This window comes from Epinephelus moara, chromosome 16 (assembly GCF_006386435.1).
Source record: "Epinephelus moara isolate mb chromosome 16, YSFRI_EMoa_1.0, whole genome shotgun sequence".
Taxonomy (NCBI): domain Eukaryota; kingdom Metazoa; phylum Chordata; class Actinopteri; order Perciformes; family Serranidae; genus Epinephelus; species Epinephelus moara.
In genome coordinates, this window is record NC_065521.1 from 30,917,978 (window position 1) to 30,940,156 (window position 22,179).

The following is a 22,179-nucleotide window of genomic DNA, read 5'->3' on the forward strand; positions in this document are numbered from 1 at the left end:
TTCCTTTTGCTTGGGTAGTGATTAAGTTGGAACTGATTTCATGGTTCTCTGCTGGAAACTGTTGGATTGCTCCCTCTGGGTTGGGAGGGAGTTACTGCCCCAAGCGAAGGAGTTCAAGTATATCAGGGTGCTGCTCAGCGGTTTGGCGCAGCGTCTGTAGTGATGTGGGCACTGTGCCAGACCAGCTAAGCTTTCAATTTACTGGTCCATCTACATCCCAACCCTCACCTATGGTCATGAGCTCTGGGTAGTGACAGAAAGAATGAGATTTTGGATACATGCAGTTACAATGAGTGTCCTCCCTGGGGTGGCTGGACTCTAGGGTTGGGTACTGAAACTCGGTACTTTTTGTACTTGGTACCGATTCACATCAGTACTACCGAGTACCGACTCACTTAAAATGAATCAGTGCCAAATTTCGGTACCTGAGGTGGAGGCGGAGCGAGAACGCATGACTCGCACCTCAGACTCAGCAACAATGGCGACAAAAAAAATGTGCAGACAAAAGTTAACGTGCAGCACTGTTCCTAAATGCTCTCAATAAAATGTTGAAACTGAGAAGTTTAGACTTTAAAAAGTACCGAAATAAGGTACCGTTTGGTACCGGTACCTAATTCCAGATACCGGTACCGGTACCGTATCGGTTCAATTATGAACGGTACCCAACCCTACTGGACTCAACCTTACAGATAGGGTGAGGAGCTTGGACATCTGGAGGGGGCTCGGAGTAGAGCTGCTGCTCCTTTGCGTCGAAAGGGGTCAGTTGAGGTGGTTCAGGCATCTGATCAGGATGCCTCCTGGGCACCTCCCGTTAGAGGTGCTTCAGGCACAACCCACTGGAGGCCCCGGGGCAGACCCAGAACACGCTGAAAGGATTACATATCTTATCTTGTATCCTGGGAATGCCTTGGGGTTCCCCAGGAGGAGCTGAAGAGCGTTGCTGGGGAGAGGGACGTCTGGAATGCTTTGCTCGGCCTGCTGCCCTCATGACTCGGCTTTGGATAAGCGGATGAAAATGTATGTACGTATGATTTCAGTACATTTTTGTATTCTCCTCTTCCCATGCTGCAAACTTTGAGAAGGAGACGAGGAGACTTCTTGTGTCCAGCAGTTAAACTTTCTGTACGACACGTTGTCTAACTTACTTTGTTTTCCAGTTAAACCAGCCTCAGCCTGGGCTCTGGGGGAAAAGGGTGCATTGCTGCCATCTAGTGCTTCTAAGGAGAAACTATAGCTCACTGTACCCTGCATGGAGCAGATGTATTTCACATCAGACTGACCTCTGACCAGAATAGACCAGTTTAAAAGGACTGCATGGCGTAAATGGCTGTTTTAAAGAGAGGGTTTAGTGACTTTGGCTTATTATACGCGGACAGAAGGAAAGTAGAAGTCATTATTTTGCATTGACAATAAAGAAGTTACTGTCTGGGCACTCAGACGAACTGTTGAATCACAGGCCATTTGTCACACACGAATTCAGATGTGTGCTATTTTTTCCAGTGGCAGAGGGAGTGGTTAGATATTTTACTAAAGAAGAAGTAGAAATGCTACAGTGTAAAAATACTTTGTGTTACAAGTAAAAGTCCTGCATTATCATCAGCTAAATGCACTGGAAAATGGCTCCCATTATGATCACAATATACTCAAAGTACATATGCCAACCATTTTCTAATTTATAATGGAAACAAATTAATTCAGTTTTTTTTTAAATGTATATAGGGAAACATCAAATAGAGCTTGTTTATCCAAAAAACGGAGTGGAAGGGCAGAGAGGCACTCAGAACAGACTTTCTGCCTCGGCCCAAGGAAAGGAAGAGGACCCCAGAACAGCGCCATACCGTCAAATATAAAACTGTAAATTGAAATTAAGTTTTGTTTGACTCAAGTGGTCCTGACTGAAGGACTTACCTACTTATGTTTACTGTAGTGAGTAAATGAGGGTGAGGGTCTCTGCACCCTAACCCTAACCCTGTGGATGCTTGTGGGGAGGGGTTCCGAGTAACTGATTACTGATGACTCTCACCTGTGTTGGGGGTGTGCAGAGGGGCACGCTGGCTCAAATGTTCGTGGCTGTAGCACCAGGGCAGGAGGGTGCTGTTAGCAACTTTTTGCCGGCAGCGAAGACAGCTAAGTAGGGGAGTCGCTCCTTTGCTAGGGGGGAGGCTGGATGCCTCCTTCAGGTAACGAGGGACCGGGGTGTAGACGGTGCCCTTTGCCGGTGTTTTCCGGAGCTTCAACTATCCTGTTACAACACATTGCCTTACGCCGCCACGCCCAACCTAAGTCAGATGTTACCTTAGCTTTAGGACTTGAAAATGACCCTTGCTTGTCTGTATTTGCGAAGCTCAATAAAGAACAATTAAGAAAAAAGTGTTCCTGTGAGCACTTCCTGACTCCACGGGAAGCTTCCATGTTCGCACCCCATAGGGGGGTGTCGTCGGCAGGCCGGGCGAGATAAGTTCAAAAACTTTAATTCTTAATGTTATATCTCGTCCTGTAAGAGTTTTTGTTTTAGTCCCTCAGTAACTGATGTTTAAGGTACCCTGCTAGGGGCCCATAAAGAGGCAATACGAGTGACTCGGTTAGCCCTCTGCCTCCCCCTTGTGGTTGGAATGGTTTTGACCCGCCTACAGTTTGGAGCGATCGTAACTGACACGAAAGGCTCCACATTTGCACACCGCGATGGATGTCGTCCAGACCGGGCGAGATAAGTTAAAAAAAAACTTTCATTCTTTGTTACATGTCGTCTTTTGACAGTTTTTGTCCTAGTCCCTCTTTGATTTGTTTTAAGGTAACTTTTAATGATTCGACATCCTGCCAGGGGAGTATGGACCCATAAAGGGGTAATACAAGTGACTCGGTCATTCCCAATGCCTCCCACTAGTGGTCGGAATGGTTTAGACCCACCTACAGTTTGGAGCGGTCCTAACTGACACAGGAGGCTCCATATTCACATCGCATGGGGGATGTCGTCGCCAGGCCGGGCGAGATAAGTACAAAAAATACTTACATTTTTAATGTTATATGTTGTCTTGGGAGAGTTTTTGTCCTAGTCCCTGTTTGATTTGTTTTATGGTAGCTTTCGACACGCAGCCAGGAGCCCATTACCAGGCATTACTAACGACTCGATAGCCCTCTGCCTCCCCCTAGTGGTTGGAATGGTTTGACCCACCTACAGTTTGGAGCAGTCTTTATTGATTGCTGTGTCTTTTTAGAGTTTTATAGTGATTGACCCTTGTGGGGCTTCTTATGTGGAGGTGTCCTTTAGTTTTTATGAATTTTCAGTAAAGGCTATTTTTGTATTATACACCTCTCTGTGTGGAGTGAATGTTCTCTTGCTTCTGACACCGGATAAGACCAGGTTAAAAGCGGTGGCAGCAGCTCTGAGCTACGATTAATCATTAACAACTACAATTGATTACAGTGGCAAACAATGGAAAAACTCAGGTAATGTTAAGTATAGTATTTAAGTGAATGTACAACTCTGATTTTCCCTATCTATATCTTAATTAAGGCGCATATCATAATGGCTGGAAGGGGACATATTCAAACTATAAGATTAGCATATTTAAAATCCTCGCGGGACACTTCCTGTCGTCTGTAAGGCAGCGTGCAGGGTTTAATACCACACTGTACTTCCTGTTTTGTATTGCTCGAGGATTTAATTGGCTGGCTGCTCGTGTGTAGTGTTCACAGTGTAGGCGCCACCCCACCCATTAAAACTACAATCTGCCCGCTCTCTCTAAAGATACTGTTTTCTTTACGACACGTTGTCTAACTTACTTTGTTTTCCAGCAGCGCTGCATTCAAGGTAACAATACTACACTCCTGTTTTGAAAAATTACAATGTACATTGTTATTGTGTCTTGTGAGACATGCTGGTTGACTGCTTTGAAAGTAAAGTACAGTTAATTACTTGCAGACACAAAGGACATGTTGCCAGCAGACAGTCAGCTCTCTGAACTGTACTATATTTTTTGTATTCTCACTACAGTGATCTTCACAATGGACAAAGGCTCTGTGCTGACTCACATCCTGAAATCAAATGACATGTCGACACTTCTTGGTGGAGAGCTGCCTGTCAGTGTCATCAGCAACAATAAGTACATATCCCCACTGACTGCTGAAGCTCAGGCGGCAGACAGAAATGGGGAAGAGGACCCGCCCTCCCTTGATTGTGCCATCCATACTGCTCTGTCTGGTGAAATCAAATCTGTGATACTGGTCGGTCCTGAAGGTTCTGGCAAAACCACAGCTTTGGTGAAGCTTGTTATGGGCTGGGCGAAAGGAGAGCACCTTCAAAAGTTCTCATATGTTTTCCATTTCCGGTTCAGGGAGTTGAATTCTCTTGATGGAGCGCTCTCCTTGGAGACATTACTGCTGCACCATCACAGCCATGCCCCCCCTGAGTCTGTGCCCCTACTTCTGCAGAAGCCTGAGGATGTGCTGTTTGTTTTTGATGATCTGGATCGGTACAAACACAGCCTGGATCCCTCCGTCCACACCCTCTGCTCTGACCCCACCCAGGCAGCCTCGGTGCCCTGTTTAGTGGCCAGCTTGCTCCATGGGTCGCTGATGAAAGGAGCTACCTTTGTGGTGGCAACCAGGCCGACAAGTGGTCTGGAGTTTCTGAGTGGCACCCGTGTGGAGGTGCTGGGGTTTCTGAAGCCACAAAGAGAGGCCTACTTTAACGGGTTCTTCACAGACCCGGCTGTTGCCAAAAAAGCACTTACACACATGGAAAGGACTTTAGGTTTCTATGATGTCTGTGCCTCACCCAAATTTTGTTGGACAGTTTGCTCTGTTTACAAGTCTCTGATGGATGCTGGAGCAAAACTTCCTGAAACATTATCTCAGCTGTGTGTAGACATCCTGGTCCACCTGATTCAGACGCTCTCGCTGAACAACGCCAGCAGCAGAGATCTAGTGTTGGCCCTCGGCAAGCTGGCGTCTCATTGCTTTCTTGACCAGCATTCGAGCTGCACCAAAGAGGAAATGGATTCCTTTGGTTTCCAGCAGTTTCTTAACTCAGTTGGTGTTTTCTTGCATGTAGAAGGCGACCAATCAGATGTCTTCTCTTTCCGCTCCCAACTGATGCAGGAGTTCCTCTTGGCTGCGTCTTTCTTTTTGGATAAGTCACCATCTGAGGGTGTGGAGAAGATGTTGGAGAAGCACAAAGGCTGTGTCAAGTTTCTAGATTTCTTCATGTCAGGGCTCTCTGAGCCACTTCAGCGCCGACCCTTGGAGAACGTGCTGGGAGAGCTGAACTCGGATCGGATTGTGGATTTCAAAAGCTGGTTTAAAAGCAGCTCAGAAAAGACACTGAAAGAGTGCTACAAAGAAAGGCAACACCGCTGCTTCCATCTGCTTCATCAAGCTCAAAGTGAGAGTTTGGTGAAAGAGATCATCACCCCCTCAGCACGAGTAGGCATCAGCTACGGAGACCTGAGCCTCCAAGACTGTGTAGCTCTGAGTTATGTTGTCACGTGCCTCGGTGAGATGGAGCAGTTGAACCTGTACGGTACAAAAAATCTGACGGAGGAGCAGGCAGAGAGGCTGATTCCAGCTATGAGCATATCGCAGAAGATAATGTAAATAAAATCATACCTAAGCATCATTCATTTCATGTGTTCAGTACGACGTTATATGTAAGATTGCTCTGTTGTGTCCACCAGCTTGTCAGGCAGCTCTGTCAGCACTGGAGCTGTCCATCATCTGGCTTCAGCTCTCAGCAGAGGACTCACCAAGGAGCTGGATCTCTCTAACAGCCGCCTCGGGGATGAAAAGTTCAAAATTCTCTGCGCTGGACTCAGAGACTGCAAGCTGCACACACTGAAGTAAGATTAAAGCTAAAGGCATTCCTTTAAAGATAGTAGGATTTAGCGGCATCCAGCTGTGAGGTTGCAGAACTGAAACTTCTCCCGTGTGCTAAGCGTGTAGTAGAAGAACTACAGCGGCTGATGCAAGAACATGAGTGGCGCTTTCTAGAGCCAGTAGTTCTTTTTACACAGAGATTGCACTTGTTGTTACTACCTCTGTTGCTGGCTTAAATGCGAGACAACACTGTCTCCCCATCCACGACTGTTATAAAGGACAGCAAGGCCAAGTAATGGCGTGAAATTCCCACCTTGAGCAGGCAGCGTAAAAGTGGCTAATGTTTAGTTAATCTCACGTTTTATATCTTTTCTCTTTTAATGCAAAAAACAATATCCTTTATTATGCTTTATATTTTATTGCTATGTAAAGCACTTTGCATGACGCTGGTGTATGAAATGTGCTATACAAAAGAAGCTGCCTTGCCGTGTCTGTTCTGGGCTACTGTAGAACAACACGGCAGACTCAACATAGATGCCCCTAAATCCCACACACTTGACCTTTACATGTGCTTTTACGTCAACACACATTTCTCTAAGGCGAGTTAATAATTGCTTGATATTTTGCTTGTGATTTCCCCAGACTTTTAATGTGCAGACTGACAGAGGGAATCTGTGAAGATCTGGCGCCTGTCCTGACCTCAGCCACCTCTCAGCTGTCTGTGTTAGATATGAGGTCTAATCAGATCGGAGACCAGGGCTTCACCACAATGTGCAAAGCACTGCACAGTCCTCACTGCAAACTACAGGAGCTCATGTATGTACTTTATACAGAGCAGCATCGTATTAATAGGCTTGTTTTTTTTGTCCGTTTGTGTTTGATTAATGAGCTGCTTTTGTTAATTTAAAGGCTACAAAACTGCGAGTTGACTGCAGCATCCATGGAGACTTTATCAGCAGCTGTATGTTCTGGCCAATCACAGTTGAGAAAGGTGGGCTTGACACATAATGTGATTGGTGATAGAGGAGTGGAGACTTTGTGCAAGTCCCTGCAACACCCACTCTGTAAACTGCAGAGCCTCAAGTAAGTCTGTGTTACAAGATGATAAACTGCATAACAACATGTGAAAAAATTCCTCCCAAAATGCAGAATGTGTCAAAACATAATTTTTTACATATTTTATCACAGTTTCTTTGACAGTGAGTTGACTGGTGCGTGCTGTCCTCATTTGATGGAGGCCTTGATGTCAGAGCACTGCTCTCTGACAGAGCTGGATCTGTCAGTGAATGATTTGGGCCAGGAGGGGGCGCTGCTGCTTTGCCAAGCCCTCAGTCGACCAGGATGTCCAATGGAAAAACTGGGGTATTGTCACCTTTATTAACACGTTTAACTTTTAAGTGATAAAGTACCACCTTACTCAAATATTTGGTGTTTATTCTGTTCCACCCTGCAGCTTGAAACGATGCAAGTTAACTGAGGCAGTCTTCAAGGAGCTGAGCTCTGTGCTGAGGAGTGGCACGTCTCAACTGAAGTCCCTAATCGTTGGTATAAATGCAGTAGGAGACCAAGGGGTTAAACATCTCTGGGATGCTGTTGCACATCCAAACTGCCTGTTGGAGGAGCTGGAGTGAGTTGAAAAAATTATTTAAAAAAAAAAAAAACCCACTCCATTGCAGTGTGCCATACTATTAAATCTGTCTCTCTTTTACGTCAGTGTTGAGATGACCGGTTTGACGGACGCCTGCGTTGAGGACATGTGTGCTGCAATAAGAGCCAGTAAAACTCTGAAGAGCCTGGAACTGAGGAACAACACTCTGACTGATGTTTCCGTCCCAGCCCTCGTCGAAGTCATGCAGGACAGCCCCAACATGAAGGAGATGAAGTAAGCCTGACTCACTGCAGTTATTTTTAAACTTGAGCCAGTGTATTTCACATTAAGTTTCTAAGCACGGGAAAACTTTTCTAAAAAGCACCTCCTGCTTCCTGTCTCTTTCAGCCTGAAGTACAACGAATTCTCTGAGGAAGTTTTCGACATGTTGGACGAGTGTGATACAATACGATACTAAAGTAGGCTGATCAGTCCATCGATCTCACATACAGTGCTGTGTGGATCAATCCAACTGCCCACACACAGAAAAATAACTTTTTTGATAATCAGCTGTCATTTATCAAGCAGTTGCTCCCCCAGAAAGTTTTCATAGGCGTGGTCAGATAGTGCCACTGAAAATCTTGGGGTGGCACTTAAAAAACAAGAAACAAAGCCATAACTGAATTTCAGGAATCTGCTTATGCTGTGGAAGTATATAGAGTTAAGGAATCGCATACCAATCGCATTCTTAATTTACAGCTTTTATTACTAATTATCTGAGCCCAGTTGTTTAAAAAAATTCAGTCTGGATCAGAACGAACCAGATTCGGAAATGTCCCGTGTGTTGCTGTCCAAGATCAGCTAATCCATCTTACTTTTGTGCAGGTTTAACAAAGCAACATTGGAATGAATCACCTTGATCCAGATACAAAAGTTTCAGCATTACCAAATTAGGATAATCAGTGTTCTAAATGGGACTACATATTACAATGTCAGCAGTCTGCCAAAAAACACACTGCAATTACCACTTTTTGCTGTAGGTGCTGCCAAAGAGAACAAAACAACAGAGATATTTGGATTATAACTTTGAGGGGATTTTGACAGTTATTTGATAACTGAATGAATTTATTTCATGGGGACAACAACCTTTTTTCCCCTTGTGTTTTACCTAATGTCTACTTTATCTACTTTACATTAAATCAAGTGGAAAATAAAGTGGAAAATATAAGTAATTGTGTGTATATATTAGACCAATTTAAAAGTTTTATTTTGTTCCCTAAATCCACCCTGAATCCACCCTTCTTCTGATTCAGTCATACTAAAGTTTTGAACTGAAGCTTCGATCCAGATAAAAACCAAGACTGGATTATGTGATCTGATCCGAATTGAGAACCCCATTTTTTTTGTTTTTTAATAACCCATTTTCAGGATTTGATCCAATCCGATAGCCGGAATCTGATCAGATTACTTCTGAACAACTGGGCCCAGATGTGCAAAGATGAATAACGTTACAGTTAACATTTTGAGTTCCATTACAGTCCTGCTTTAATGTGTTATGTATCTATACATGTAAGGCAATTCATTGTTCTTCATATAATCTGCCTGTCCTTTTCTTTATGACAACTATACAACAAATATACAGCTTTAATTTAAAAGGAGTAAATTCATTGTAAGGGACAAATATTTACTGGGAACAAGCTTTCTCAAGTTTAGGGAAGATACACATAGAACCCATTTTCATTCAGGTATCTAGAGGTGAGGGTTCTAGGGACCCCTTAAGAAATGGCGATGCCAGTTATTCCTTAGCCAAAATTTGGCCTAAATTGGGAGCATTATTTAGCCCCTTTCCTGACAACCTATGTCGACATGGTTGGTACGATCACGCAATCTTAAAATATGAGCACACCACAGCCTTTAAAAAACAGTAATATAGGCCTTTCCATTAGTTTCAAGCTTTGGGGCACATTCACTGATTCAAGCTTCTCAAATGTGAAATTTTATTTTGGTTTCCCTTCTCCTGTGTGAAAGTAAATTAAGTATCTTAAAGGTTTGGACTGTTGGTCTGACAAAACAAGAAATGTGATCAATTCACCTGAAGAAAATTGCACTTTATACTATTTGCTAGATCAAGTGATCAATCAAGAAAATTATAAGTGGACTGATCGATAATGCAAAATAATCACCAGATGTGTCCCTTCACATTATACAGTTAAGTGCACCATATATAACACAACACAGATCCTACACATTCATTGCTGAATTTGGTACAATAATGTTTAATTAGGAAATCTTTGGCATTTCAGAGATATTTAACTTACGACAGAGTAAGCAGCATATTCAGTTAGGCAGATTGCAGTGATTTGTTTTACAGCTGTAAAATATATTACCAATTTCACTAATAAAAATGTATTTACAAGTAGAAAATATGTTTTTACAATAGCAGTGTCCACATGCTCTGCAACAACTTCTAACTTGGAGAACACACACACACATGCCCACACAGACACACACACTCACACAGCGAGGTGCAGACAGACCACACACATTTCTTTGTCTACTCCTGTAAGCAAAAAGCAGGTGTAAACCTCACACAGTGTAAACCTGACTCAGTAAGACAGTGCTGAGTCTGTACGCCACACACAGAGCTGTATCCAAGTCCGTCCTCCGTTCGAACAGTTCAGCAAGTATTTCAAATAAAAAGTTTAATGTCTTTTCAGGAGGTCAAAGTGACAAGGTGGGTCACACAGGCACGCAGCAGGTGAATAGAAGCCACACTGGAGGTAAACATGCCCTCATGGTGCTCAGTGAGTTTCTCCACTGAGGTTACCATTGTGACTGTTCTCCTTTGGTTTTAGGGTCTGACTGGGATTTTTACCAGAACTGGAGTAAATCTCCTCGTCCGAGCTGCTCTCAATGTCACTGCGGTCGTCTTTTGACACCTGTACAATGAAACACAAAAAGGAACAACAGTTTTATTAACACTTAAAAGTGAGCAAACAAAGTAAAAAGACTTGAGAGACTAAGACGATATAAGAGTATAAGTTTACAGCCACGCTAGCAGCTCTGCTAACATCCTGATGGAGGTAATGTCAACCAGTCACCATCTTAGTGTAACATGTTAGCATGACAACATTTTCTAATTAGCACTTAACACAAATTTTAGTTCAGTTCGAAGTATCTGAACATAAAACAAAGCACTGGACAACTTAATTTTGACTAGATGATGCTAAATGCAAAGACAGAGGATCACCAAAGGTAATCAAATTTATCCAAAGAGGAACACGAACGTCTGAACCAAATTTAATGGTAATCCGTCTAATACCTGTGGAGTCATAACTAAAAAACACACACGGGAAAAGGTAGGGGATCCCCAAAGTCACTACAGTTTAACATCTGGGAACAATATATATCTGTACAAAATGTTGTTGTATACAAATAGAGTGCTTTTAAACATTGTATTTCCTTTTATATTGCATCAGTTTTGTCTCAAGTTTAAGCATTGAATCACATTTGATGATCATTAATTCTTGTGACTAAAAAATCATGTTAAAATCAATTTTTGTTGATGTGTTCAAGGTCTTTCAAAGTCTTTGTGTTTGTTCTTTTTTGTTTGTTTGTTTGTTTGTTTACTTTGTTGTCTGTTAGGTAGCCTTGTGTAACAGCTTGACCATGGGACTACAGACGAAAAACAGCCTTTAGGCTAATTCTGGCATTTTTATACCATGTGTTAGAGTTTGCACTGTCCCTTCCTAAATGAACTAAACTTAAACATATAGAGTGGTGCAGGGATAACCTTATTTTTCAGGCCAACCCAGAAGTCACAGTCGCCCTGGTTCCCTCAACAAAAGCTGATGGTATTTTGGATTACTGCAGAAAATAAGCTCTGTGGCAAACATTTTGGTACTTTCGCTACAATTGATTTACACCATGGTCACATGACTTCACCGTTGCCCGCACAACAAGGCTGTAAAGCCACAATCAACATTTTGTGGTCTCATTTAGCCACTAGCAACCACCTTTTTTAAAGACCTATAAAAGCAGAAAAATTCATGAGTGGGGTATTTACTGACTACTTTTATGACGTAAAACAAACGTCAGTCTCTTAAGCTTCTGTTAAGCACGGACCTTATTTCAGGCATCTAACTAAAAACCCACTGACTTCAAGACGAAGGAACCAGGCGTGCAGAAATGCTAACTCATTTCCTGGTTTTAGGACTCCCTCCTGCACCACTGTACTCAGAGCACATCTATGATTCAGAGACTGATTCAGGACACAGCACACAGCTCTCATCACGGAGGTGGCTGAGGTAGCAGCTAGCAGCTAACGGTGTGAGGTGAGACTGTGGTGTAATGTCCGTATGAGCGCAGTGCAGAGCGATGGTGATTAGCTAGCCAGTGAGATACACACACAGGGACTCACATAGACTAACATGCACCCGCTGCTGGACTGGCTACCACAACAAAGAACAGAGAAGCTCGGATTACAACACACTATTTGTCACCTCTCTTTGTGACAGCTTACCAGCTCCGAACCATAGTTCGGAGCACGCTGGCTTATTTGCATTAATTTCACTTGGCTTGTTATTAGCTGGTGACTAGCTTCTAGCTGTCCGGACCACTCTGCTGAGGGAAGGATGGTGAGGCGTTTGGGTGCCTTTAAAGAACAATGGCTTTATTGCAGTCTTCACCACAAAGTCATAAACATGACCTTCTCATGAGGTTAAACAGTAGCCCTGAGCTTATCTATACACTTCCACTGCTATCATCTCTGTTTGCCACATGCAGTCTCCACCATGACACACCCGAGAAAGCTGCTTCTCTCCATTAGAACAAAGCACACGTAGCACTCACAGGTTACCCACAAGGCCACCATCCTTAAAGGTGAAAAAGGGCGAGCTGGTAACATATTACTCCACGATATCTTTACATAGCAAATAGTGGTTTACTGCTATAATAATGCTCCCTATGTTGTATACAGCTCCTTTATGTATGTGTGGAGATAATCCATGCATAAGTGACAATTATTAAGTCAAGCTTTGCCCTTTGGGAATCATGAATATCTGCACAAAACATCATGGCTATCCATCCAGTAATTGTTGAGACATTTTTCGAAGAAACGTCAACCTCATGGATGCACTAGACCAAACGTCTGAGGATGACCAAAGTCATTAGTAGTCACCATGACTTTCTGGACAATCCATCCAATAGTTGTTGAGGAATTTCAGTCTGGACCAAAGTGATGGACCAACTGACATCTATAAAACAGATAGTCAGACTGACCTTTCCCTTGAAGATGGCTTTGATAGCAATGCGAGCGATGAGGTAGAACCAGATGATGTGAAGAGTCTGCAGCACCAGTAGCAGGCCATTAAGCAACCACCAGGCCTGATATGGTCCGACGATCTCCCAGCTCTCAACCAGAACACTGTAAACAATCCTGCGACAAAAACACACATACAGAAGTTAGTGGAGTTCTTAATATATTATTTTAGTTCATTAAAGGGTAACTAATGTATTTTTCAACCTAGGCTGTATTTTCCCATGTTTCTTGTGTCTAAGTGACCAATGGGAACAACAATTTTTGTAATTGGTCCAACATTGACAGAGAACAGCTGAACAGCCGCAACTTCACGTTCACTGAAAGTTCTTATATATTTTTTTAGGCTCAGATTATTATTTAAAGTGTCTGACAACATTACAGAAAGGATCCCTACAGAGATAGACCTTTTTGTTAAAGAGTAAGGTTCTTTTTGCTTAACCAGAAACGTCCCCAACATCCCTGTTGGCAAACCCACCAGACTCCATTTGAATAAACAGTAATTTAAGCTTGTATAGAGCCAGCATGTTTTCACATCTAACCAGGTGAATTAAGGGTTTATTCAAACCAAACCAGAGTTGCTGATTGTTGGAACAGTGAAAACAGGAACCACGAGGGCTTTTGTGGGTTTCAATTTGTTTCTGTTGACTTGTAACAGTTTGTTGTATGATAACAAAATAACTGTTTATTTAAATGGAGACTGGTGGGTTTGGCGATGGCGATTTCAGGGCTGTTTCTCATTAAACAAAAAGGATATTAGTGTTTAACAAAAAGGTCCTTGTCTGTAGGGATCCTTTCTAAAATGTCATCAGACACTTATAATAATAATCTGAGCCTGTCAGTGGCAAAAACATGATTGCCATCAACATTACATTGCAGCCGGTTTTGCTATTGCTGCTTCAAGATACTAATTTAGTGTGACAGTGGCTTCTAATAGTTGAACATGTGACAAATAGGCAAAAGTATGTAATTTGATTTGTAAATAAGCTCTCATTTGACTCACCAGAAAGGATAAATGACAAGTCGAGTGATGAAAAAGCTTATGCTGAACACCACAAACAGGCCATCACATAGCCTCTGGTACTTGGCATAGTTGGCGAGCTTGGCAGCCTTGGGGAATAAACAAGGCATTAATGATTCACAATATTAAAAAAAAAAAAATCACACCAGTATCTCAACAATGACAAGTTGTCAGTGAAACGCTTGTAAAAGATGTGTTTTCTTTCTGACATGTAGCTTGGAGCAACTTTAACTACTGTTACGTGTACTGCTGCATTTCAGTGACATCACTTCACCGAAATACTAATAAGAGATGTGTCAGACAGGTAATACAAGTAGCTCACGGCAGAGTGGTTTCATTTCCATGCTCACATTGTTTCCAGCTGTGTTTGCCTACATTCTGTACAACGTGTGGCTTTGCTGAGTCAAACACAAATACAGTTTATCTTCTCAGAGCAGGTGCTGTAAGGAAACTTCACCAGTGAGTCCTTTACCTCGAGGAAGATGTCAGACGCATCGTGCACACACATGACCAAGGTGCCAGCTCTTAGCATGTTGTTGGCATAGGAAAATGTGATGAGGAATATGGTGGCCAGGTGGTGGACAAGCATGATGACGAAATCCTGTCATCGGTGACATGATGAGAGACGACAGAAAAAGAGGAAGTGGTAAATGGTGGACGCTCGAACCACCTGAACTGTAATTATACGAGTACATAAAAACACGTGCAGGTAATGAGAACAATGAGATGAAGACTGCCTGTCTTTGTGCATCCATCAAGCCGTCTGCTGTGACACCAACTGAAAGACTTTGTGTAAATACCGGGATGACAGGCTGATGTGAAGCTATAAATAAGAAGCAGTGCAGCATCTCATTGTCTAACCTGTTCTGCCAGAGCACATTATCACAGTATAGGCTAAGACACTGGCGACATAAAGTGGTGTGACAGTTAAGCTTGCAAACACATGGGTATGATATGACAAACAGATACAAAGGGTGTGCAGTTTTCAGCGCGGGTATCGAGAGGCAGCACAATAGTGCTAGTTCAGCTGTTGTTGACTTACCTTACGTTTAATGTCTATGAACTGGGAAAACATCAGAGACCAATAGAAAGCCAACTCAGCTGCGTAGTGGTTGTACTGTCCAGGACTCAGAGGCTTTTGGAGGGAGTCAAACAAAAACACCTTTAACAAATATGTAGCCCCACTGGCCTGCCAACAATATGGTGCTGCACAGATTAGAGTCATAGTAAAGGTAGCTGAATATGAGGATTGTGCAGTTCATACAAAAAACAAAATTACTAACCTGGAAAGGGTAGTTGTACCAACACTTTCTGGTGTCCCACATCCAAGGCGACTGACAGAAACCAATAAAATGTGCATATTAGAGCAACAAAAACACCTTTCAGTGCAACAGTTTCAGTATTGTGCAACAGCAATCAGCATGCAAATGCAACTCACCACCCACAAATGTCGAATGCCATAGATGAAAATCCCTAAGTAAAATGTAAATCGCCACCTAAAGTGGAAGGAAAGAGAATTGGGAAACAAAAAATGTAACTTGTTCTCTTCTTGAAAAACAGAGGTGTAGAGATATTTTACAGAACAAGTTAAAAACACTTGTTGACTTGTTGGCTGTGCTAGAGGTAAAGATGGGGTCACTGCAGTCATAAAGTTTCATCATGAATGTCTGTATAAAATTTCACAGCAATCAATCCAGTAGTTGCTGAGATAGTTCAGCATGGACAGACAGATTTACATTCACAGAGGCATACTGTTGGGCAATACATCAATACTATGTTGAGATCGTGATATGAGACTAGATATGATCTTAGATTTTGGATATTGTAAGTGTTGTAATGTGGATATAATCATATAATCATATCCACATTACTGATTACTATTTATCAAATATCTCACTGTATAAATATTTTGTGAAAGCACTGATAGTCCACCCAGTGATATTGTTACAATATTGATATTGAGGTATTTGCTCATAAATATTGTGATATTTGATTTGCTTCATATTGCCCAGCCCTAGAGAAGTGTATTGCATTCACTTGAGAACAAAATATGTGCCTTGTTTTTGTGAATCAACAAGATTACTATCTCAAAATTATGAGAAAAGTTGTAATGAAAAAAAAAGTCTGCTTGTCTTTCTGAATTAAAGGGATACTTTGCCGATTTTCAACCACCTTTGTGTCACAACAGCTGTGAGTAGTATGTGTAAATGAACTGGGGTAAACTTCCCTCTGTCTTACCAGCACTCAGAATTCCCTGCTCATCTCACAGCCTAAGTTTATGCTGGCTCTAGGGCTGTTGTATGAACTACTGATTGTGCTTCCACATTTTTATATGTCCGCCACCATGGACACAAAGAGTATAAAAGCAGATCGAGGGAGAGACCCGCCCCCCTTCTCCAAACTCAGACCAAACTGAGATTAAAACTAGGCAGCGCTGATTAAATATGAACCAAGAGTCTGTTACTGTGTCGCCCATTTCTCACCTCAAATTTTCAGAAACACATCTTTGCTTACTGTTAACCAGTAATTCAAGATCGCTTGCTATCAGTCGGCTGCCATATTGATTCCTGCGTAAAGCTGCATTATGTCACCCACCAGCAAGAGAGCATTTATAGAGATGATGTTTTTCTGTAGGCCGACACAGACGTTAGCATCACCCTGGTTCCCTTGTCAAAAAGCCAATTGTATTTCTCCACTGGATTTTGGATTAGTGCAGAAAATAAGCTCTGTAGCAAACAAATGTTTAGGATACTTTGAAGATTGAATGCAATCGCCAGGGGTGAAAAGCTTAAGTTGGGCCTTAAATGAACTACACCACAGTCACATGAATTAACATCCCTACCACAACGAGGCTGTAAAGCCGTGTTCGTTGTGAAAACGGACTATAGTCTCATTTAGCAACTTCTTAGCAACCATCTTTTTAAAGATGCACAAAAAGTGTAAAATGACTATAAAAGTCTCAAACGTGAAAGTCTCTTAAACTTGTGTTAACCACAGACCTTACTTCAGGCATCTAATCAAAAATCTATTCAAAAAAATCCATTGACCAGGAGTGCAGAAATGCTGACTCATTTCTGGGTTTTAGGATTCATTCCTGGGACACTCAATTGGTCCGGTGCAGTATATTGCATTCTGGTAGTTGTAGGCTTTCTACCTCTTGAGCAATAGCTAATGCTGCAGCTCTTTTTCTCTGGTGATGTAGCACTAATTTCAAAGTGTTTGCATTGCATCTTTCTACTGCATAGACAGCCCAGTTTTATGAAAAGACCACCTTTCCAGCAGTGAAATACTACTAAATTATTGTTTTTATTGTCTTGTTAATGCAGTACTTTTTAACGGATACATTCATCATAATTCTGAGATTGAGGTTTCACACTACACAGCAGTTTATTAGGAACATAAGTATGAACTTACATGCTCTCACAGAACTTTTTCTGCATGCTGGGCCTGTCTTGGTTGCGACGGACCCGAAACCATCTCTGTATTTTCCGTTCATCCCAGTCCAGCTGCTTAGTGAGTCCCTCCAGTTGCCTCGTGTCAGGACTCTAAAGTGGACAGTGCAGGATAAATAGAAATCACTTGCTTTTCATTGCAAAACCACAATAGCAGCAGATATGACTGTCACACTGCTTTAATTATTATATTCCAGTGCAGTAATATTAGTGCTCTAATGTGCAGAGGAACATTTAATGGGACTACAGAACAAATATGGGCCTTATGTACCGTTTTGGACAGATACACCTTCTCCAGGACAGCATTGGGCTGAGCTTGCCGAGGCACTCCCGCCTGAATCTGAAGTATGTGGGCACAGGGTTTGGCCACTAGCCTGTATACACACAGACCGAGGCAAAAAAAAAAGAGAGTGAGAGGAGGAGGGTGCAGGGAGGGGGGGACAGAGATGGTGAAGGAATAAGAGACACACACAGACACAGAGAGTCAGAGAAATAAGTTGGGCACGTTGTACAGGCCTTAGGACACAGATGAACCATTAGCTAGGATTGACTAAGAGCTTCATTCACCGACTTGAACTGTTGAGTTTGCAGTTTGCTCACAAAGTAATGTTTGACTTTGTCTTAGAGGGAGGGTGAGAGGAATAATAAGGGAGACACAGGCGAGTGTTAGGAGGAATCCTGAGGAATGTAGCACCTAGTCTAAACAGAGTGTGATGACCTGTCATGTGAGGGTGGGAGACACAGGGATGTGGAGGGCCGCCTCTAACCAAAACAATGATGTGTGTCACAAGATCATCTGAGTTGAGTTGCGTTCATGCTCAAACCCAGCAATTTTTTACATCTCAATCTCACAGCACCCCACTTATCTGGAATAGTTTATCCGAACGTGGAAAAACAATGAATGAATAGGAGCTCAGACTGGGTTTTGGGCCTGCCTTTTCACTGGAAATTGCTCTCTAAATGATGCAAGGGCTACTTCTACTTTAGCTGTACGCTGCTGTAAAAGTTTTGACTTTCTGTTCTATAAAGATTTGGACTGAAGAAGACTGATATATGCTACACAGACTGGTTTAAAGCCCATAACCCAGGCTCAGTTTCCAGGCATCACTAAAGCAATTCAAACTATCCTTTAAAAACTATCTTGCAAAGCAAACGTGTTTCAAGCCAGTGTAGTAATTTAGCTGTACTTTACTGTAAAACTTTTGACCTTCTGTTCCATCAAGATTTGGGCTAAGAAAGACTGATACATACTACACAGACTGGTTTTAAAAGCCAGGAACCCAGGCTCAGTTTCCAGTCATCACAAAAGGATTCACACTGTACGTCATGCCTGTTTTGTTATACCTAAACTATCCTTCGAAAACTATCTTGCTGAGCAAGGTAAACATGTGTTTCAAGCCAGTGGAGTAATTCGATGTGTCATCAGCTCAAAAGGAATGCTAACAGTACTAATAAGAGGCTAAGGTAAAACCAACAACAGGAAAAGAGGCAGCCTGTAATTATGTGTCACATGGAGAGACAGAGACTGAAGCAGTCCCATCTTATGAAGTCAATTTGTTAAAAGAAATCTGTCTAATTTCACAACAACCAACTTTACGAGTGACAGCAACAGCTCAGGATTTTATATTTGCTGCTTCTCTTTGGTTTCCAGTTTGCGTGCATGATGAATGACTCACACGTACAAATTTTTGCAATGATTCTGGTGGCTGTTTTTTGTTTTCCCCTTTTTTCCAGAGCAACTGCAAGTTGCCACATCGGCTGAAGCACGCAACTGTGCACGCGCACAGAGCACGCACCCACATGAAGAGCTGAAGAACAGAAATTAACAAACAAGCACAGAGGTGTACTTTACCTTTCAAAAAGCAGTCTAAGTAGAAAAACTCCGACAGCCAGAGGCAGGGCGTATAGTATGTGTCTCATCTGGGGATACTCCGCACCAGGTGGTGGTCGCTCCAGGTCCGCCCATGTAACATTTTCGGGAAGCCAAAATCTCTCACTCCAAATCCAGGCTGAGATCGAGGAAGTCATCGGGGAGCAGAAAAACGCTCGAGATCAACGGCACGGGCGAAAAGGTAAACCAGAAACCGTGGAAATCACTTGTCGAACATCTGGTGAGTTAAGTCAGCTAACTGAAAACCTTCGCAGTGATGTTTCCACCTCCTCCCTGAAAGACTATCACTTTAGCCCTATGAGTAAAACCGTACGGACCGCTAGCTTGACACGTAAGTCAGAAAGGCAACACCCACCACTGATTAGGCAACTTTCAGTGATGTTTTCCATTTGAAGCATGAACACACTGTTGTCCCATAGGTTGCAGCTTTTGAGACTGCCTCTTTAACATTACAATGAGCCCTAAAAGTGGGGTTGTATCTTATCTTAAAGGTAGCTAACTAACATAAGTCAACTAAACTAGCTACACCTCCAGCTTCCAATTAGCATGAAACGTCATTTGATTAGTTCCGGCTAAGTTAGCCACCACAGCCAATTAATGCTACCCTGGCCACATTTTGGGGTTGTTTGGTGGTAAGTTACAGCACCTTAAATACTTTTTAACAATGGTTTAGCCACATTTAACTCTCTACCCTAATGTTAAATAAATATAAAGCAAATAGCAGGCAACAATCAAAACAAGTAACTAGCTAAAGTAAAGCTATTAGTTAGCAAACAGTAACTTAAGCTAACTTAAACCAAAGCAAGCTAGCAGACGTTAAATAAAGAGTGTAGGTGAATTTAAGATGATATATAACCCTAAATTAGTTGATTACAGGTGAAATTACCTCATGGATTAAGCCGGTGGTTTTATACTCTGAGTAAAACTGTACGGACTGCTAGCCTTACAGTTAGAAAGGCAACACCCACCACACTGATCAGGCAACTCACAATGATGTTTTCCACTTGAAGCATGAACACACTGTTGTTTCTCAGGTTTTAGCCTGTCAGACTGCCTCTTTAATATTATAATGTGCCTTAAAAGTGGTGGGTTATTTCATTTAAAGGCAGCTAACTAACATAAGTCAACTGAAACTAGCTACAACTCCAGCTTGCAATTAGCATGAAACGTTCTTTGATTAGTTCCAGCTAAGTTAGCCACCACAGCCAATTAATGCTAACCTGACTGCATTTTGGGTTTGTTTGGTGGTAAGTTACAGAACCTTAAATGCTTTTTAAAAATGGTTTGGCCACATTTAACTCTTTGAATTATTGTTAAGTTAATATTAAGCAAATATCAGGCAACAATCAAAACAAAGAACTAGCTAATTTTAAGCTATTAGTTAGCTAACAATATGCTAACGTTTGCTACTTAAGCAAAGCAAGCTAGCTAGCTAATGTTAAATGAAAAGCAGGCCTCTAATAAGAGTGTAGGTGAATTTAAGATATATATAACCCCAAATTAGTTGATTACAGGTTAAATTACCTCATGGATTAAGCCAGTGTTTTTCAAACTTTTTATGCCCAAGGTACACCAGAGGGCAAACCAACATCTCAAGGCACACCTGTATTTATATCTGTGCTCAATAGCATCTATAAGGTAAATGTTTGTTTTTATTGACTAATATCAAATAATAATTGACAACCAACCATTACTCATGACATTTTTATTGACAAAAGGACTCAAGAATTCATTTTAAACTTTTTAAAATTACACCAAAGCACCAACAACACATTAATTTGGATGACCATCACAATATCGCCTAGTGATTAATTTTATTTTAATCCCTTTCCTAAAAATAGCTAATCCATTTTCACAGCCAGCCATGTACATAAATGCACACCCAGTGTTGGGGAGTAATGAGATACATGTAACTAGTTACATGTGAATAAATTAAAAAATAATGTTACTAATCAATGTCAGTTACTGAGAATAAAATATGTAATTAAATGTGATTACAAAGGGGCTACATCAAAATATATTCTCTTACTGTAGGTAAAAAGTTTATATGTAGAATGTAACATTCATTCAGCTGCTTTGCATCTTTTTGCCTGTCGCCGAACATTCTTCAGCTTTATTGCCCAGTTTAAAGCACTTATTAGAAAAGTTTAAGAAAAAGTAATCAAATGTAATGTTGTTACATTTAAAAGTAACCTTCCCAACACTACGACACCCAGTTGCTAGTTGATAATGTTCATCTTGTTCATACTAATGCAGTCTTATCCAAATGACCTGCAATAAATCTTGTCTTTATGAGGGTTGTAGTCCTCCAAAGTGATCATGAAGTGAAATCAACACCTCTAGGTCAAGGTAGGATAAATTGGAGGACTGCATTAGTTTCAGCAAGGTGTACCTAATAAACTGGCAACTGAGTGTAGATCTATTGTACGTCTACTTAAGACAACTACTAGGATGCTCATGATAGGATATATTAAATAACATCAAGACACTGACGGATTTTTTGCTGGGGAAACAAGTGGATTTTTGTGAGTTGTAGAACAAACATTTTGTATGAGTCCAGTGTGCTATTAAATGTAAAAGCATATCGGACAAAATCCTTTTAAGGTGGCCTGTAGTGAAGTGTGTGTGATCAGAGGGCAGTGGTTAAGCAACTTGAGATATTGATTTTATAGGCTACTGTACATTTTAGTCATTAAGTAGTTTTACTGCAGAGCCTTAAAGCTGGGTGACTCTTACACCATAAAACCGGTTGATGTGGGTTTACCCTTCACTTGTCTGTTTAGACAACACTTATTGCGTGCTCTCTTCATTGAGAGTCTTAATCCCCTTAACTGAAGATTGGCTATTCAGGGTTCCCTAGAGAAAAATAATACCCTTGTGGGTTGCCAAGACACAGTTTATGAATACTATATATGTCCTGAGAATAAAGTAGAAGGCTGGAATGGTTGATTATTGACCGCCAATATGTAAATGATTTGCAACTTTATATCATTAACCTTTACTTCAGTACCAGCTTGCTCAACCAACCATTGCTGAGGTGTCATGCTGGAATACGGCCAAACAGCAAAACTCAAACTCAATAAGAGACCTGTTTTT

The 22,179-nt window shown here is 41.7% G+C and overlaps 2 protein-coding genes across 5 annotated transcripts; one reads left to right on the plus strand and one right to left on the minus strand.

Moving 5' to 3' along the window:
• Window positions 1–2,449: 2,449 nt before the first annotated feature.
• Window positions 2,450–9,513, plus strand: si:ch73-233m11.2 (NACHT, LRR and PYD domains-containing protein 12). 4 transcript variants are annotated; one of them, XM_050064815.1, is made up of 9 exons: window positions 2,450–2,458; window positions 3,995–5,591; window positions 5,676–5,837; window positions 6,457–6,630; window positions 6,724–6,897; window positions 7,003–7,176; window positions 7,268–7,441; window positions 7,529–7,696; window positions 7,811–9,513. In XM_050064815.1, coding segments are annotated over exons 1-9 (2,694 nt in total). In that variant the 5' UTR covers window positions 2,450–2,457; the 3' UTR covers window positions 7,881–9,513. The 4 variants fall into 4 exon arrangements, with proteins under 4 accessions (XP_049920772.1, XP_049920773.1, XP_049920771.1 ...); XM_050064816.1 differs by lacking the exon at window positions 2,450–2,458 and adding an exon at window positions 2,656–3,811; XM_050064814.1 differs by lacking the exon at window positions 2,450–2,458 and adding an exon at window positions 2,656–2,993.
• Window positions 9,514–9,659: 146 nt separating this feature from the next.
• On the minus strand, window positions 9,660–19,429 carry LOC126402659 (ceramide synthase 5-like). The gene is made up of 10 exons (XM_050064817.1): window positions 19,045–19,429; window positions 17,464–17,566; window positions 17,155–17,285; window positions 15,179–15,236; window positions 15,024–15,074; window positions 14,783–14,875; window positions 14,213–14,341; window positions 13,723–13,829; window positions 12,683–12,839; window positions 9,660–10,341 (listed from the first exon to the last, which is right to left on the minus strand). The coding sequence occupies exons 1-10, from the start codon at window positions 19,218–19,220 to the stop codon at window positions 10,204–10,206; spliced, it is 1,143 nt and encodes a 380-aa protein (XP_049920774.1). The 5' UTR covers window positions 19,221–19,429; the 3' UTR covers window positions 9,660–10,203.
• Window positions 19,430–22,179: the final 2,750 nt, after the last annotated feature.

Excerpts from the sequence above, each read along its gene's own strand:
- si:ch73-233m11.2 (XM_050064813.1), top strand. The coding sequence starts at position 3,934 with ATGTTGCCAGCAGACAGTCAGCTCTCTGAACTGTACTATATTTTTTGT. Across the intron at positions 5,838-6,456 it reads TGCAAGCTGCACACACTGAA|ACTTTTAATGTGCAGACTGA; the intron begins GTAAGATTAAAG and ends TGATTTCCCCAG. Across the intron at positions 7,442-7,528 it reads TGCCTGTTGGAGGAGCTGGA|TGTTGAGATGACCGGTTTGA; the intron begins GTGAGTTGAAAA and ends CTTTTACGTCAG.
- LOC126402659 (XM_050064817.1), bottom strand. The coding sequence starts at position 19,220 with ATGACTTCCTCGATCTCAGCCTGGATTTGGAGTGAGAGATTTTGGCTT. Across the intron at positions 12,840-13,722 it reads CTTGTCATTTATCCTTTCTG|GATTGTTTACAGTGTTCTGG; the intron begins GTGAGTCAAATG and ends TTTTTGTCGCAG. Across the intron at positions 10,342-12,682 it reads AAGCCATCTTCAAGGGAAAG|GTGTCAAAAGACGACCGCAG; the intron begins GTCAGTCTGACT and ends TTCATTGTACAG.